This window comes from Pongo abelii, chromosome 2 (genome assembly GCF_028885655.2).
Source record: "Pongo abelii isolate AG06213 chromosome 2, NHGRI_mPonAbe1-v2.0_pri, whole genome shotgun sequence".
NCBI lineage: Eukaryota > Metazoa > Chordata > Mammalia > Primates > Hominidae > Pongo > Pongo abelii.
The window spans coordinates 195542764-195560768 of NC_085928.1; the positions used below are offsets into that span (position 1 = coordinate 195542764).

Below are 18005 nucleotides of genomic sequence, written 5' to 3' on the forward strand. Positions count from 1 at the left end.
TAACCAGCTGTGTGCCCTTAGGCAGGTTACTTTACTTCTTTGAATCTCAGTTCCTTTAACTTATAAAATAGAGGTAGAATTAATAGCTACTTCAGAAGACTCATAAGGTCAGGTGTGGTGGCTCATGTCTGTAATCCCAGCAATCTGGGAGGCCGAAGCAGGCAGATTGCTTGAACACAGGAGTTCAAGACCAGCCTGGGCAACATGGCGAAACCCCATCTCTAGAAAAAATACAAAAATTAGCCAGGCAGGGTGGTGCATGCCAGTAGTCCCAGCTGTTTGAGAGGCTGAGATGGGAGCCTCAGAGGTGATCACCTGAGCCCGGGGAGCTTCAGGCTGCAGTGAGCCATGATCACGCCACTACACTCCAGCCTGGGCGACAGAGTAAGACTCTGTCTCAAAAAAAAGAAGACTTATGAAAGGACTCCTAAGATCAGGTGGTGGCTCACACCTGTAATCCCAGCACTACGGGAGGCCGATGCAGGAGGATTGCTTGAGCCCAGGAGTTCAAGGCCAACCTGGGCAACATCATGAGATCCCATCACTAAATTAAAAAAATTAAAATAAATAAATGGCTCCTGAATCTAAATCCAGAACATTCTGAGATTATTGTGGAATACAAACAGAATGTAAAAAGTGAGCTTTTCCTTTTTGGTTGCTTTGTTTTGGTTTTTGTTTACTGTTTTTTTGAGACAGGATCTCACTCTGTCACCCAGGCTTGAGTTCAGTGGCACGATCATAGCTCACTGCATCCTCAAGCTCCTAGACTCAAGCTATTCTTCTGCGTTGGCCTCCCAAAGTGCTAGGATTACAGCCATGAACTACTGCACCCAGCCAAAGAGCTTTTTCTTATTGCTCTAAGATCACCAGAAAAATGTTCAGATAAGAATCCTTGGCTTTTATTGCAGCCTTAACTGGTTTGAGAATTTGATGAAAATTCTGGACCCCTCCCCAGGACAGACACCCAACATTTTGCATGCAACTTCATGGCCTCTTACTCCCATACCCGAGATCAACGTAAACTCTTGAAGGAAGTGCTGTCCAACAGAAATACAACATAGGCCGGGCACAGCAGCTCATACCTGTAATCCCAGCGCTTTGGGAGGCTGAGGTGAGAGGATTGCTTGAGCCCAGGAGTTCAAGACCAGCCTGGGCAACATGGTAAGACTCTATCTCTACAAAAAAATTAAAAATTAAGCAGGTGTGGTGGCACACACCTGTAGTCCCAGCTACTTGAAAGGCTGAGTGGAGGATTGCTTGCGCCTATGGGGTTGAGGCTGCAGTGACCTGCGTGCCAGCCTGGGCAACAAAGCGAAACCCTGTCAAAAAAAAAAAAAAAAAAGGCTATGTGCAGTGGCTCATGCCTGTAATCCCAGCACTTTGGGAGGCCAAGATGGGTGGATCACCTGAGGTCAGGAGTTCGAGACCAGCCTGGCCAACATGGTGAAACCTCATCTCTTTTAAAAATACAAAAATTAGCCAAGAGTGGTGGCGCATGCCTGTAATCCCAGCTCCTGAGGAGGCTGAGGCAGGAGAATCACTTGAACCCGGGAGGTGGAGGTTGCAGTGAGCCGAGATTGCACCACTGTACTCCAGCCTGGGTGACAGAGTGAGACTCTTTCTCAAAAATAAATAAATAATAAAATAAAATAAAATTTAAATTAAAAATAAAATTAAAAACTTGCGGCCCTAAAAGTTTACCTCCTAAATGTAGTTGTAATCATTTACCTCTCCCCTTTTTCCATCCACTTCTGCCTTTTCAGTTTCCATAGATTTAAAATAGCCCTCTAGGTATGAGGATGGATTCTGGGAAAGGAGAAATGGGAGAGGCGTTGAGACTCTGAAAGAGAGAGCCACTGTGGAAAACTACTAAGCCCTAGGCAAGAGATTCCAGCAAGCGAGTCTTTGTTTGGGATCTGACCTGCTGCATTTTTGAAGGTTTTCATTCAGTGTTGGCCCGAAAGCTGATATTTAGAGAATAAGCCCCAGCCATCAAAATTCCCATCTCATTTTCTTATGAGACTCCAGCTGTGCCTGGGGACTGAAGCGTATTAGGTTTATAGTTCATGGTCTCCTGGATTAAATAAAAGGAAGAGGACTAACTGCTTGGGGCGCACAGATCTGAATGAGACATAGCTGTTTTTCCAGCCATAATAGAAATAAAGTCACGACCTATCTTTTCTATAGTATACACAATTTACAAAATGCTTTACTTATGTTTTATTACACAGTAGCCTGAGGTCAATATTATTTTGATCTTCCTTTTGCACGCAAGGACCCACGCTCAGAGAGGTTAGGTAATTGGAGCTGACTTTGAACCCAAGGAGTTGGATTGGCCTACATAATGCTCCCCCAGTGAGCACCCTGCCCAGGCCACCACCCCTTGCCCATTCACTGGCACTTACCTGTAATTCTCCCCAGCCATCCATCGTACATCTCTCCAACAAACCCAGATATGTGGGCTCCTAGACTTACTCCGATCATGTAAATGTCATCAAGAGAAGCTCCTTCTGCCTGGAATTTCAAGAGGTCCATCATTGTAAATTGTAAGGGGCCAAGGAATTAACATTTGTAGAAATTTCCTGGCTGTTGACTTTGGAGAAGTAATTCTAAGCACTTTACATCTATTATCTCATTTAAAGGTCACAACACCCATGCAAAGTAAATACTATTCTTTTGATTATGCAGATGAGGAAACTGAGGCCCCAAGTTGAAGTCATCTGCCCCAGATCAGGCAGCTGGGGAGAGAGCAGAGCAGGATTCAAAATAGTCTGTCCGCTGGGCACAGTGGCCCACGCCTGTAATCCCAGCCCTGTGGGAGACCGAGGTGAGCAGATCGCCTGAGGTCGGGGGTTCGAGGCCAGCCTGACCAACATGGAGAAACCCCCGTCTTTACTAAAAATACAAAATTAGCCGGGCGCAGTGGCTCACGCCTGTAATCCCAGCACTTTGGAAGGCCGAGGCAGGTGGATCACAAGGTCAGGAGATCAAGACCAGCCTGGCCAACATGGTGAAACCCTGTCTCTACTAAAAATACAAAAATTAGCTGGGCATGGTGGTGTGTACCTGTAGTCCCAGCTACTCAGCGGGCTGAGGCAAGAGAATCGCTTGAACCCGGTAGGCAGAGATTGTGGTGAGCTGAAATCACACCACTGCACTCCAGCCTGTTGACAGAGCGAGATTCCGTCTCAAAAAAAAAAAAAAAAAAGAAGTTGAGGAAGCTCTAGGCATTCAAACCAAGAACTCCTAGACAGAACCTCTCCCACCTGTAAGACACCTTTATTGTGAGCTAGAAAAAAATGCCCCTTCCTCAAGACACTTTGTCATCATCTGGGAAATTTATCATAATAAATATATAAATCTATAATGTCACAATGACAAGGGTGCTCCCTCATCCCACCTTCCCTGGGGCTTATTCACATTTGCAAAATGTTGCAATATAGGCCTCCTGCTCACTGTAGCTATCTCTTGGCTTTAAGCCCTCAGATAATGGGCCAGTTTCAGCTTAGCTCTGAATCATCTAAGAGAATTCTCTTACCAACATCTGGTCAATAAATTCCTTCAAGACCATGGCTACTTTTCTGGTTTTACTAGAGGCACGGGTGTATATTAAAGTTGTAGCTCCTCGATTCCAATCAACAACAACTACGTTCATGTCTTCAACAGAGAGCAAACCCTTTACTAAGTCGTCCATCCAAACAGGAGGGGAGCCTGTTGGCCTGAATCCATGGACAATGAAGGTGGTTTTCTTGGTCACATTCAAGTTCCCAAAAGCTGAGGAGTTGATGGTTTGTGCGCAGGTCAGGTTTCTCCTTGTGTAGAGCATCAGCCTCACATTTAGTCCCGTACCAACCACTGCACTGTGAAAGCTCAGCCTGGTGAATGAAGGACATGTTTCTTCTGCATCTGAAAATAAAAATTAGATGGCATCACGACAGGTCTTTCCTTAGCTGGGCATCAAGCAAGAGTGCTGTTCTATATTTGTAGGAGTTCTTCTTATGTTCCTGATAGGACCTGGCTAAGGGCTGGATCCAGTTGAATGAAGTTGCAAAATCATATATACATATTTTGAGACAGGGTCTCACTCTCACCCAGGCTGGAGTACAGTGGCGCAATGTCAGCTCACTATAACTTCCACCTCCCAGGCTCAAGCAATTCTCCCACCTCAGCCTCCCTGAGCAGCTGGGACTACAGGCGCATGCCATCATGCCCGGCTAATTTGTGTATTTTTTCATAGAGACGGGGTTTCACCATGTTGGCCAGGCTGATCTCAAACTCTTTTGACCTCAAGTGATCCACTCACCTCGGCCTCCCAAAGTGGTAGGATTACAGGCCTGAGCCCACCGCACCTGGCTGCCAAATCACATTTGTTTTTTTGTTTTTGTTTTTGTTTTGGAGACAGAGTCTCACTCTGTCGCCCAGGCTGGAGTGCAGTGGTGTAATCTCAGCTCACTGCAACCTCCGCCTTCCGGGTTCAAGTGATTCTCATGCCTCAGCCTCCCAAGTAGCTGGGATTACAGTCGCCCACCACAACACCGGGCTAATTTTTGTATTTTTAGAAGAGATGAGGTTTCACCATGTTGGCCAGGCTGGTCTCGAACTCCTGACCTCAGGTGATCTGCCCACCTCAGCCTCCCAAGGTGCTGGGATTACAGGCATGAGCCACTGTGCCCAGCCAACAAAATCATATTTGATCCAGAGCTTGTAAGTAGTGACCTCTTGCTTCACCAGAAAACCATTCTTCCAAATCCTATCCTCCTTGAAGATTTAACCCAAAAGCCACTTTAATGAAGCCTTCTCTGACCCTCCCAGCTATAAGTACTATCCTTCACCCCGGAACTCCCAAAACTCCCTTTATGCACCTTGTTGACGACACAATGAAAACCCACTTTCAGGCACGCATTATAGGTATCTACATACATATGTGTCTATCCTGCTAGAACACAATCTCTTTGAAATGGCAGCTCATTACTTGTATATCCCTAACAGTGCCCAGCACATTAGGTAGAGGACTCAATAACATGTGGAACAGCAAGTCATCCCCAGTTCCAAGTGGGAGATGATGAGTATCTTCTGTAAGATACTCAGAAGAGGCAAGGCACTACCAATGGCCATTCTTGGTGGACAAGAGCAGAAAGGGAAGGCTGTTAACATGCAGTGGGCCAACAGAAGACAAGAGCGCCCTGGGAAACATCAGTCTGACTTCCTCCAGTAGGAATTCAGGAAGCATTTGCTTTGGGTGCCTGTTCTCAATGAATCTTCGTTTGCACATCCAGGAATTATTCTTCAGTCTAAGCCTCAGAGTAACCTTCGTCTTGGGGTCCCTGCCCATCTTTAACAACCTGAGTCTGTTCATTTATGCATTTATTGAAACTTTTCGCAAAGTCTCTGGTACTCAGGAGTGAGTGAAGTTTCATAATAGAATCGGCACAAAACCAATCCCCCAAATAAATAAATATGTAAATAAATAAATAAATAAAAATTAAATGAACTTAAAGGAAATTTACATGTGGCTAGATGTTACTTGTTGGTTATACTTAAATTAATGGCTTTTATCGTTACTTAACAATTAGTGAAATTTGTTCCCAGAAAACACCGTCTGTAGGATTTCTGCTTTCATGAAGTTAAAGAGACTTATTTAGGACTAAAACCTTGCCATTTCATTTATTTATTTGATTTGGAGTCTTGCTCTGTTGCCCAGGCTGGAGTGCACTGGTGCAATCTCGGCTCACTGCAACCTTCATCTCCGGGATTCAAGCGATTCTCCTGCCTCAGCCTCCCAAGTAGCTGGAATTACAGGTGCTCGCCACCATGCCCAGCTAATTTTTGTATTTTTAGTAGAGACAGGGTTTCATCATGTTGGCCAAGGTGGTCTTGAACTCCTGACCTCAGGTGATCCGCCCGCCTCGGCCTCCCAAAGTGTTGGGATTACAGGCATGAGCCATCGTGCCCAGCCAAGCTTGCCATTTTAAATAATTTTTCTTGGTATCTGAAAATTATCTGCATCCTCTGTGTAGTGCTCAAAACTGTGGTTAATCAGGTAGATAAATAATCAGCGAGACTCTATCTCTTAAAAAAAAAAAAGTTAAGGAGGCTTTGAAATCCCTCATCCTAGAAAACAGGTGGTTAATGTTGAACCCCAAATGCGTGCATTCCTCCTTTTACTCTACTGCATCAAGTAGCCTGTGTAGTGAGGCATGCTCATGATGTAAATATTTTCTCCATCCATTGGCCTCTTTCATTTCCTCTTTCTGTAAGTCACATGCTCCTGGGAACATGGACTTGCCCAGTTGTTTGTAGAGCAAAACCCAGAGCAAAGAGTTGCCTGTGTAATTAGTCATCTTCTTATTGAACAGGAGGTGTCTTGGGGTAGGGCTGAGCCTCTCCTTCTTAGCTATCAGTAAGGCTGGGTTTTGTTCCTGGTTGTGCAACTGACTCACCAGGTGGCCTGGGGAAATTATGTCATCTTTCACTTGCCACCTATCTGCCCAAGAGAGGAATCTTGGGGAGACTAATTCCGAATGAGATCATACTTGAGAAGACAGAGATTACTTTCCCAGGAAGAGGATTGTTTGTCTGGTTTTGTGTTTTGTTTTGAGACAAGGTCTTGCTCTGTTGCCCAGGCTGGAGTGCAGTGGCATGATCTCGGCTCATGCAACCTCTGCCTCCTGGGCTCAAGCAATCTGCCCACCTCAACCTCCCAAGTAGCTGGGGCTACAAGCGCACATCACCATGCCTGGCTAATTTTTATATTTTTTGTAGAGACAGGCTTTCGCTATGTTGTCCAGGCTAGTCTTGAACTCCTGGGCTCAAGTGATCCACTTGCCTCGGCCTCCCAGAGTGCTGGGATTACAGCATGAGCCTCCATGCCCAGCCCTACCTAATTTCTTTTAAGTCTTAGTTATTTTTGTAATGGTACTGTCCCCCGGAGAAGTCCATCGTAAGTATTGAGTGAAATAGATTTCCTTGTTCCTCTAAATACTAAATATTATAAGAGCTTTACATATATTATCTCTCATCCTCAGAGAATATGTGCAATTCATTCCAAAAGAATCTACTCTATCCTAGATTCTATGTCAGGAGGCATTTTAGAGGAAGAATCAGTCAGTAATGAAATAATACACACAAATAAGTATAAAACTGCTACCTGTGGTACGTGCCATGTATAAGAGATAGAGTGTAAGATGAGAACTTAAATAGGGAGCTTGGTCTGGTCTGGGGATCAGCAATCTTCTTTCTCTTGCATCCTCTGAAAATAATGAGTATCTAAATGCCAACAATGGGGGATTCTTTTTAAAGAATAAAAACATAACATCAAAGTACGATAACATCACAGTTGGGCAAATTCAAGTTACCCAAACTATTAAGCTTTATTTTTGTAGATTATTTTTCTTTTATTACCTATACTTAATGTTTCAGGTGTTATGTCCTTTTTAATTTTAATATGGCCCTTTTACCTTTAATTCCACCAAATTTTATATATATATATATATATTTTTTTTTTTTTTTTTTTTTGGAGACAGAGTCTTGCTCTGTTGCCAGGCTAGAGTGCAGTGGTATGATCTTGGCTCACTGCAACCTCCACCTCCCGGATTCAAGTGACTCCCCTGCCTGTCTCCCAAGTAGCTGGGACTACAGGTGCGTGCCATCATGTCCAGCTAATTTTTGTATTTTTAGTAGAGACAGGGTTTCACCATGTTGGCCAGGATGATCTCAATCTCTTGACCTTGTGATCCTCCCGCCTCAGCCTCCCAAAGTGCTGGGATTACAGGCGTGAGCCACTGCGCCCGGCCTCAAATGATATTTTTAATCATAACTGGGCTCTTTTTTTGTCAGCATTTGCCTACCATGTCTTTATCCTTTTTACCTTCTGAATTTCTTTATTTCACAGATCTTTTTTTTTTTTGAGACATAGTTTCACTCTGTTGCCCAGGCTGGAGTGCAGTGGCACGATCTTGGATCACTGCAACGTCCACCCCCCGGGTTCAAGTGATTCTTCTGCCTCAGCCTCTGGAGTAGCTGGGATTTTAGGTGCCCGCCACCACGCCCAGCTAATTTTTGTATTTTTAGTAGAGATAGAGTTTCACTAGATTGGCCAGGCTGGTCTCAAACTCCTGACTTCAGGTGATCCACCCGCCTCAGCCTCCCAAAGTGTTGGGATTACAGGCGTGAGCCACCACGCCTGGCCCTATTTTATGGATCTTATATATAGGATCAAATTGACCCATTCTGAGATCCTTTAAAAAAGATAAATGAGTATATCTATTTACATTTATTGGCATAACATATACTTGGTGTGGTGCCCATAGAAATGCCTAAGACCTGCCTTTCAGAGAAACTTCTGGAGGAAGCACAGTTGAGTTGGCCGATAGCCTCCAGCTGCCCCACAGCATTTACATGAAGCCATGGCTCCCCATGCTGCTCCCCACCAATCACTGAGCCAGGCCAGGCAGGTCATTCCTGTCCCATGTGGCCCTCTCTAATTGGAAACTTTGGCTCAAGGACTCCCCATCAGTCTGGCAGAAATATTCTCAGAACTGTGCTGGGATCTGAGGCTCTTCCTACCCAACTTTTCCTTTCTCCTCTGCTTTCTCAGGTGCCAAACTGCCTGCATCATGGTGTGAAGGCTCCCTCTGCCTATTCCCACTCCCTCCTCCTTTATCCTTCACACTTTCTGAAATAGATCTCTTGCACATCCATCCCCATCTTCTCAGAGGTCCCACATGGACACGGCTGAAATGAATTCTACAATGCTATATTTTCCAGGATTAGTGCCTTCTAGGTTCACTATCTTTTGCTTCATGGATTGTCCTCATGTTTTTTGTTGTTGTTTTATTGGGGATTCTTTTGTATGTATGTGTTCTTTCTCATATTGGGAAGTTTATAGCTTGCTTTAATTCTTCTGGTAAACACCTTGATAACTTTATATGAAATATTTAAGGCTGGGCCCGGTGGCTCACTCCTGTAATCCCAGCACTTTGGGAGGCCAAGGCGGGTGGATCACCTGAGGTCAGGAGTTCAAGACAAGCCTGACCAACATGGTGAAACCCCATCTCTACTAAAAATACAAAAATTAGCCGGGCATGGTGGCGTGCGCCTGTAGTCCCAGCTACTCAGGAGGCTGAGACAGGATAATTGTTTGAACCCGGGAGGCGGAGGTTGCAGTGAGCCGAGATCTCACCACTGCATTCTAGCCTGGGCGACAGAGCAACACTCCCTCTCAAAGAAGAAAAAAAAAAAGAAATATTTAAAATCCTTTTTCATGGAATGTAGATGTGAGACCTGTATGCCAGAAGCAGACTACCTGCAGAACTGTTCCAGACTGAAATATATCTATCCACACTTATTCACCAATGTGCAACCCCTGGCAAGGGTTTCTGGGCATCTGGAAACTGGATTTCCAACTCGGAGTGCACCGCCAACTTCTGCCATGTGTCCTGCTGCTGATCTTTGTCAGAACAGCTCTTTCCTGACTCTGCTGTAGTCCTGGTGTTAGTGCCTTGAGACAATATGTAATGCTTCTTTGTTATATGTGACAAGGACATTAACACACTTAATACTTCTCCCCACTAACTGGACTTCTACCTCCTGATTTTTATTAGTTGCAAAATTATTTTTGTCTCATCTGGTGATTCCTTATATAGTTTCAAAATAAATGTTTAAGCCTCTGTGTATTGATGTATCAGTCACAGAGTTTCTGTTCTATTTACTGTATCTGTTCTATCAACTCATTCTCTACCAAGAAAAATGAGAAAGTTAATACACCTATATTGCCTCTCAAATCCTCCTTGATCCTTCCTTCAGAATATATACATACACTCCTGGAAGCATGCAGTCTCTTCCCATTGTCAAATACAGTCGATTCTCATTATTTCTGGATTTTTCTTTGTTTGTTTGTTTGTTTGTTGAGACAGGGTCTCACTCTGTCACCCGGGCTGGAGTACAGTGGCACAATCACAGCTCACTGCAGCCTTGACTTTCTAGGCTCAAGCAATCCTCCTGCCTCAGCCCTGAAAGTGTGTGAGACTACAGGTGAGTGCCACCACACCCGGCTATTTTTTTTTTTGAATTTTTTGAATTTTGGTAGAGATGAGGTCTTGCTATGTTGCCCAGACTGGTCTTGAACCCCTGAGCTCAAATGATCCTCCTGCCTCACCCTCCCAAAGTGTGGGATTATAGGCGTGAGCCACCCCACCCAGCCATATTTGTGGATTTCTTTTTGGTTTTTTGTGTTTTATTTATTTATTTTTTTATTTTTTTTTTTTGAGACAGAGTCTCACTCTGTCACCCAGGCTGGAGTGCAGTGTCATGATCTTGGCTCACTGCAACCTCCGCCTCTCAGGTTCAAGCAATTCTCCCACCTCAGTCTCCTCAGTAGCTGGGATTACAGACGTGCACCACCACGCCTGGCTAATTTTTGTATTTTTAGTAGAGACAGGTTTTCGCCATGTTGGCCAGGCTGGTCTCGAACTCCCGACCTCAGGTGATCTGCCCGCCTCAGCCTCCCAAAGTGCTGGGATTACAAGCGTGAGCCACTGTGCCTGGCCATATTTGTGAATTTCTTATGTGCAAAATTATTCATCACCCCAAAATCAATACTTGAGGAACCTTTTCAGTCATTCAGGGACATGCGTAGAGTGGCGAAAAATTTGTGTTGCTTGACATGCATGATCTCAGCTGAGGTCAGAGAGAGCAACACTCCACCTTCTTATTTGTTTCAGCTCTCATACTCTAAACAGGTGTCCTTTTCATGAACACTTAGGTGACAGTCACTTAGTGCCACGTTTTTTGCTTCCTGTGCTTTTTCTTTTTTCTTTTTCTTTTTTTTTTTTTTGAGAAGGAGTTTTGCTCTTGTCACCCAGGCTGGAGTGCAGTGGCGAGATCTCGGCTCACTGCAACCTCCACCTCCCAGGTTCAGATTCTCCTTGCTTCAGCCTCCTGAGTAGTTGGGATTACAGGCGGCTGCCACCACGCTCCACTAATTTTTGTATTTTTAGTAAAGACAGGGTTTCACCATGTTGTCCAGGCTGGTCTTGAACTCCTGAACTCAGGTGGTCCACCCACCTCAGCCTCCCAAAGTGCTGGGATTACAGGCCTGAGTCACCACACCCAGCCGCTTCCTGTGCTTTTTCTTGGTTATTTCACTGTTTAAAGTGGTGTCCACTCATAGGTTTATAGCAGCAGTATTCACAATAGCAAAGATATGGAATCAACCTAAGTGTCTCTCAAAAGATGATTGGAAAAAGAAAATATGATGTATATATACAATGGAATACTATGTGCTCATAAAAAAGGATGAAATCATGTCTTTTGCAGCAACATGAATAGAACCTGAGGCCATTATCTTAAGTGAAATAACACAGACACAGAAACACAAATACTGCATGTTCTCACTTATAAGAAGAGCTAAATAATATATCTAGGGCTGGGCGTGGTGTCTCACGCCTGTAATCCCAGCACTTTGGGAGGCCAAGGCAGGCAGATCACTTTGAGCTCAGGAATTCGAGACCAGCCTGGGCAACATGGCAAAACGCCGTCTCTACTAAAAATACAAAAATTAGGTAGGCATGGTGGTACACGCCTGTAATCCGAGCTACTCGGGAGGCTGAGGCAGGAGAATTGCTTGAACCCAGGAGGCAGAGGTCGCAGTGAGCTGAGATCATGCCACTGCACTCCAGCCTGGGCAACAGAGCAAGACTCCATCTCAAAAATAAATAAATAAATAAATAAATAAATAAAATGGTGCACAAGCATAATGCTGAAGTGCTGTCTAATGTTTCTAAGCAGAAGAAGGCTATGATGTGCCTTAGAGAGAAAATACATGTGTTAGGTAAGCTTCATTCAAGCATGAGTTAGAGTGCCGTTGGCCATAAGTCCAATGTTAATGAATCAACAGTATATATTAAATCAGATGCCTTTAAACAGAAACACACAGAAAATTATGTATTGATCCACTGACAAAAATATTGTGACCAGAGGCTTGCAGAAAACTAACCTTGGACTTCCCCTAGGAGCAATGGTTCAGCATTTGCTAATTCAGTGTTTGAGGCCACTTCATGGGACATAACTAACACAAACAATGAGAACAGGCTGGATATAAAAATTATCTTCTGGACTCACGCCTGTAATCCCAGTGTTCTGGGAGGTCAAGGCAGGAGGATTGCTTAAGCCCAGGAGTTTGAGACAGCCTGGGCAACATAGCAAGACTCCATATCTATTTTTTTGTAATTATCTTCTGAAACCATACTTCTCCAGTTATGTAGTTTTAGTTCTATAAAGTACATGTCCATTGCTCACTGAGTCCTTTTCCTAAGCTTCTCCCTTTACCACTAAGGTGACTGGCTCTTGCTGTCTTTTTTTTTTTTTTTTTTTCCGATGCACGGTTTCTCACTCTTGTGCCCCAGGCTGGAGTGCAATGGCATGGTCTCGGCTCACTGCAACCTCCACCTCCCGGGTTCAAGTGATTCTCCTGCCTCAGCCTCCCGTAGCTGGGATTACAGGTGCATGCCACCACGCCCAGCTAATTTTTATATTTTTAGTAGAGAGGGTTTCACTGTTTTGGCCAGGCTGGTCTCGAACTCCTGACCTCAGGTGATCCACCTGCCTCGTCCTCCCAAAGTGCTAGGATTACAAGCTTGAGCCAGCATGCCCGGCGCTCTTGCTGTCTTTCAAGGAGGGCTCATGGTTAATATAATGCCTAAATTCATTTGTATCTGGGAATAAATTCCTTAGCCTAAATGATGACCTGGCTTTGAACCATACTCTTTCTTTCAGGAAAAATCAATATTCTACTATTTTCTTGTACTGAATTCTACCCTGGAGAATTTTCCTCTGTTTTTTGTTTTTGTTTTGTTTTGTTTTGTTTTTTTTGAGATGGAGTTTCGCTCTTGTCACCCAGGCTGAAGTGCAATGGCGTGATCTCCGCTCACTGCAAACTCTGCCTCCCAAGTTCAAGCGATTCTCCTCCCTCAGCCTCCCCAAGTAGTTAGGATTACAGGCACCCACAACCACGCCTAGCTAATTTTTGTATTTTTAGTAGATATGGCATTTCACCATGTTGGCCAGGCTGGTCTCGAACTCCTGACCTCAGGTGATCCTCCTGCCTCGGCTGCCCAAGGTGCTGGGATCACAGGCATGAGTTACTGAGCCTGGGCGAGAATTTTCTCCTTTTTATGTCACTTGCATTTTTTCTACCACATACCTGAAGCATTATTTCCTTTTTCCAGAAAAACTCCCCACTGATGTAGAAGCTCCAGGATAATTAATCTGTTCCACCCATTGTAATGTCAGTGCCAAGAACACGGCCTGGTTCAGAGTTAGCATCAATAAATGTTGCTCGAACAAATGAATATCAACCTGCTAGCATGTTCTGCAGACATCAGGTCCTCCAAAGTGTTGGGATTACAGGTGCGAGCTGCCGCACCCAGCCTCATTCTTTAAAAATTTATTTCTGTTGGTATTTCTAAAGTCATCAGATACTTGTATGCCTTCAGAAAGCAAAATCCTTTTGAGTTATTTTATTGTTATGGTACAAAGTCAAGGTTGTTCAGAGGTAGTGCAACAGAGCACATATAACCAGTGACCACAGAACATGTTAAACTGGTTTTTAAAGCTTAACTTCTTCTATTTGAGTTTATCTGAAACAGGAGAAATTTTGCCTGTCCTCTTCAGACTACTTTGAAATTCAGTTACTCTGAAATGCCATTTCCTGTTGACAGTTGGAAAATTACAGTTGGATGAGTGGTGTTTCCAATATCCTTTGATAAGGAATTCGGACTCCTATTTAGAGCAGGCATGATTATCATTTATTCCCTTCTATCTCTTAAAAGAAAAGAAACATATCCAAGTAGGATACCAGGGCAATCTGACTGTAACTTCTTTAGCATAATTGTGCCTGAGATGTTTTCTTGCAATTTAACGCATGGTCGCCTGCAGGTCAAATCTGGTCATGCCCATTTATATATTGTCCATGGCTACTTTCCTGCTCTAAAGGCAGAGTTGAGTGGTTATGACTAATGGCCCATAAAGCTGAAAATATTTACTATCTGGCTCTTTACAGAAAATGTTTGCCAACCCTAGTCTAATGTCCTAAACACAAATACAGGCCAAGTGCGGGTGGCTCACACCTGTAATCCCAGCACTTTGGGAGGGTCCCTTGATGTGAGGAGTGGGAGACCAGCCTGGGCAACATAGTGAGATCCCATCTCTATAAAACAAAAAAAAACAAAAAAACACGTCTTTGGAAACAGCATGAGTTTTTGAGTCAGACCTAGATTTGACGTCCAACTCCACGGCCTATTAGCTATGTGACCCCTGGTAATTAATTGCCTAACCTCTCTGGGCCTCAGCTTTGCATCTGTAAAATAATCATAATAGGCCGGGCACAGCGGCTGACACCTGTAATCCCAGCACTTTGGGAGGCTGAGGCGGGTGGATCACTTGAGGTCAGGAGTTTGAGACCAGCCTGGCCTACATGATGAAACCCCATCTCTACTAAAAATACAAAAAAAAAGAAAAGAAATTAGCTGGGTGTGGTGGCACATGCCTGTAATCCCAGCTACTTGGGAGGCTGAGGCAGGAGGATTGCTTGAACCCGGGAGGCAGAGCTTGCAGTGAGTCGAGACCCAGCCACTGCACTCCAGGCTGGGTGACAGAGTGAGACTCTGTCTCAAAAATAAATAAATAAATAAAAATAAAAATACAAAAATTAGCCAGGTGTGGTAGCGCACACCTGTAATCCCAGCTATTCAGGAGGCTGAGGCAGGAGAATCACTTGAACCCAGCAGGCAGCGGTTGTGGTGGGCCAGGATTGCACCACTGCACTCTTAGCCTGGACGACAGAGTGAGACTCCGTCTCAAAAAAAAAAAATTTCTAAAGCTGGGCATGGTGGTGCAGGCCTATATAATCCCAGCTACTTGGGAGGCTGAGGCAGGAAAACCACTTGAGTCCAGGGTTCAAAGCCTGCCTGGGCAATATGGCAAGACCCATCTCTTTAAAAAAAAAAAAAAATTTCCCGCCGGGTGCTGTGGCTCACGCCTGTAATCCCAATACTTTTGGATGCCAAGGTGGGAGGATCACTTGAGCCCAAGAGTTCAAGACCTGCCTGGAACAATAAGGTGAGACCCTGTCTCTAGAAAAAATCAAAAAGTTAGCTGGGCGTGGTTGCACATGCTGGTGGTCCCAGCTACACCGAGCCTGTGGCAGAAGGTTGGCTTGCACCCAGGAAATCAAGGCTGCAGTGAGCTGTGAGCTGTGATCACACTACTGCACTCCAGCCTGGGCAACAGAGTAAGAACTTGTCTAAAAACAAACAAACAAACAAAAAACAAAAAAACGGCCTGTGCTGTCTCAGCTACACACTCAGCTCTGGCTTCTTAACTTCTACCTCATTTTGGAGGAATTAATTTTATTTCCCACATTTCTGATTGGAGAAAACCCTCTTCAAAGAGAGGAGGCTCCTCATTCATATCCAAAGAGGCATCTGTGAAAAAAGAAGACGGAATTATGGACAGAGGCGAGGAAGTTCTGAGATTCTACGATACTCAATAAACAAAGGCGGGAATTGCTTGAACCCGGGAGGCGGAGGTTGCAGTGAGCCGAGATCACACCACTGCACTCCAGCCTGGGTGACAGAAAGACTCCGTCTCAAAAAAAAAAAAAAAAAAAAAAAGACGATATCTCTGACCCATGGTTGATGAAGGTGCCTTGGACCCTTTGGTCCACTGACCTCCAAACCTACATTACAGAAGTGAAATTCTGACATGTCCTACATGAAATTAACCTTGACATGTAGTGCCCAGTCAGTAAGTAAAACAGCCCTGACTCATACTGATTTTTTATCTCGAGTTTTAGTTTCTAAGGTGTGCTTGAGCTTTCTTCCCCTCCACCCCGCCCCCAAACATGACATAGATGTATATCAATACATTCTTTAGAACAGAGGTTCACAGTCAGGTTTACTGACTTGATGCTGCCTGAAAGTATTTACTGAAGGCAGGGCACGGTGGCTCACGCCTGTAATCCCGGCACTTTGGGAGGCTGAGGAGGGTGGATTGCCTGAGTTCGGGAGTTCGAGAGACCAGCCTGGCCAGCCTGGCCAACATGGTGAAACCCCATCTCTACTAAAAATACAAAAAATTAGCCGGGCGTGGTGGCAGGCACCTGTAATCCCCAGCTACTCGGGAGGCTGAGGCAGGAGAATCACTTGAATCTGGGAGGCAGAGGTTGCAGTGAGCCGAGATCGCACCACTGCACTCCAGCCTGGCAACAGAGCGAGACTCTATCTCAAAAAAAAAAAAAAAGAAAATATTTGTTTCTTTTTTACCCTGGGCAGAGACAGGCAAGAAGCATATGGGCAGGACGCCCTCTTGATTGGAAGGACATGCCTGCTTTTAACCACTGGCTGTATTTCTTTAGGATGCAACCGAGAAAATAAATGAGATGCCAGATTTTCTCATTCTCATTTCTGAATCGTGTGCATAAATATGCACATTCACACCCCCTCATTCACCTTTGCCAACTTGTTAGAGAAAGATGAGTCAGCACACAGGCACAGTTCCAAATCATTCTAGAGGATTGCAAATATCTGAGGAAATAATTCTGGTTTTGGCACTAAACAATTTTTTCTGGGAAAATATCTATCTAGTTTTACAGTTGCTATGGGCCAAAATATTGATAGCAGAGTAACTTTTAAAAATACTTATGTCAAGCAGCCTTAATTTAGAACAATATTTTAAAGCCTATGTTTGTTTCACCACCTGCAGCTGAAAAACCCTGAGGGCTTGTTAAAAATGCAGATTCCAGGCCAGGCACAATGGTATGTGCCTGTAAGTTCCAGATACAGATAGAGCAGGAAAATTTTTGAGACAGGGTCTTGTTCAGCCAGGCTGAAGTGCAATGGCTACTCAGAGGCACAGTCATAGCTCACTGCAGCCTCCAACTCCTGGGCTCAAGCGATCCTCCCCCCTCAGCCTCCCCAAGTGCTGGGACTACAGGTGTGAGCCCCTAGGACCAACCAAAAAATTTTTTAAGATGTAGATTCCAGGATCTCACTCCCAGACCTACTAAGTTTGGATTTTTGGAGGTGGAGTCTGCATTTTAATCAAGCCCTCAGGGGATTCTAGTGTACTTTAGTTTGTTAGCCATTGCTTTGTTCACTGGTAAGATTATGGCAAACATTCCTAACATGATTTGACAAAGATTAGAAAACAAAACAAACATTTCTGAAACTGAATGACTTGTATCCTTGGGATTTCTGAAGCCCATTTTAATGCTTGTTAATTTTTGAACTGCAAGCAGAAGGGAAAAACAAAAAGTCCATGTATTTGAGATTGATAATGTCTGCTACCAGATGAATACTATTCAACACCCTCCCTAATGAAAGTTCCAAGTTTATGGTTTCCTAGACACTGAGAAGACTAGAATTAGCTTACAGCTATACTAGTTTTTTTCCTTCTACCTACAGAAGTTTATTCTTGTGTGTCTCTGTCTGCTGAGATTCTATCATGCAGCAGTGACAGTCTTCTAGAATCATGTAAAACAAGACTTTACTTCTGAGAAGATGCTAAGGAAAAGGAAGGTCACAAAAAAATTAAGTTGCCATTTTTTCAACTTTATAAATGGAGATACATAATGAAAGACTGGAAGAAGGTACCCACAAGCCATCTCATGTTTTTGTGTTAGGGTTGGCCCTGACCCACTTAAGATACCTCTACATTTATATTATTATTATTTTTTTTTTTGAGATGGAGTCTCACTTTGTTGCCCAGGCTGGAATGCAGTGGCACAATCCTGGCTCACTGCAAACTCTGCCTCCCAGGTTCAAGAGATTCTCCCGTCTCAGCCTTCCGAGTAGCTGGGATTATAGGTGCATGCCACCAGGCCCAGCTAATTTTGTATTTTCAGTAGAGACGGAGTTCACCATGTTGGCCAGGCTGGTCTTGAACTCCTGACCTCAGGTGATCCATGTGCCTTGGCCTCCCAAAGTGCTGGGATTATAGGCGTGAGC

At 44.3% G+C, this 18005-nt stretch overlaps 1 protein-coding gene across 7 annotated transcripts in view; it reads right to left on the minus strand.

Moving 5' to 3' along the window:
- The window catches only part of LIPH (lipase H), a 74777-nt gene that overhangs the window by 30900 nt on the left and 25872 nt on the right, over positions 1-18005 (minus strand). For all 7 annotated transcript variants that reach the window (XR_008524104.2, XM_063722586.1, XM_054553104.2 and 4 more), the window contains 2 exons: positions 3539-3906; positions 2406-2514 (listed from right to left, as the gene is read on the minus strand). Coding sequence is in view for 6 of the 7 variants with exons in the window: in XM_063722586.1 (XP_063578656.1) it covers positions 2406-2514; positions 3539-3906 (477 nt within the window). In the remaining variant the exon portion in view is untranslated. The remainder of the gene's footprint in view (positions 1-2405; positions 2515-3538; positions 3907-18005) is intronic.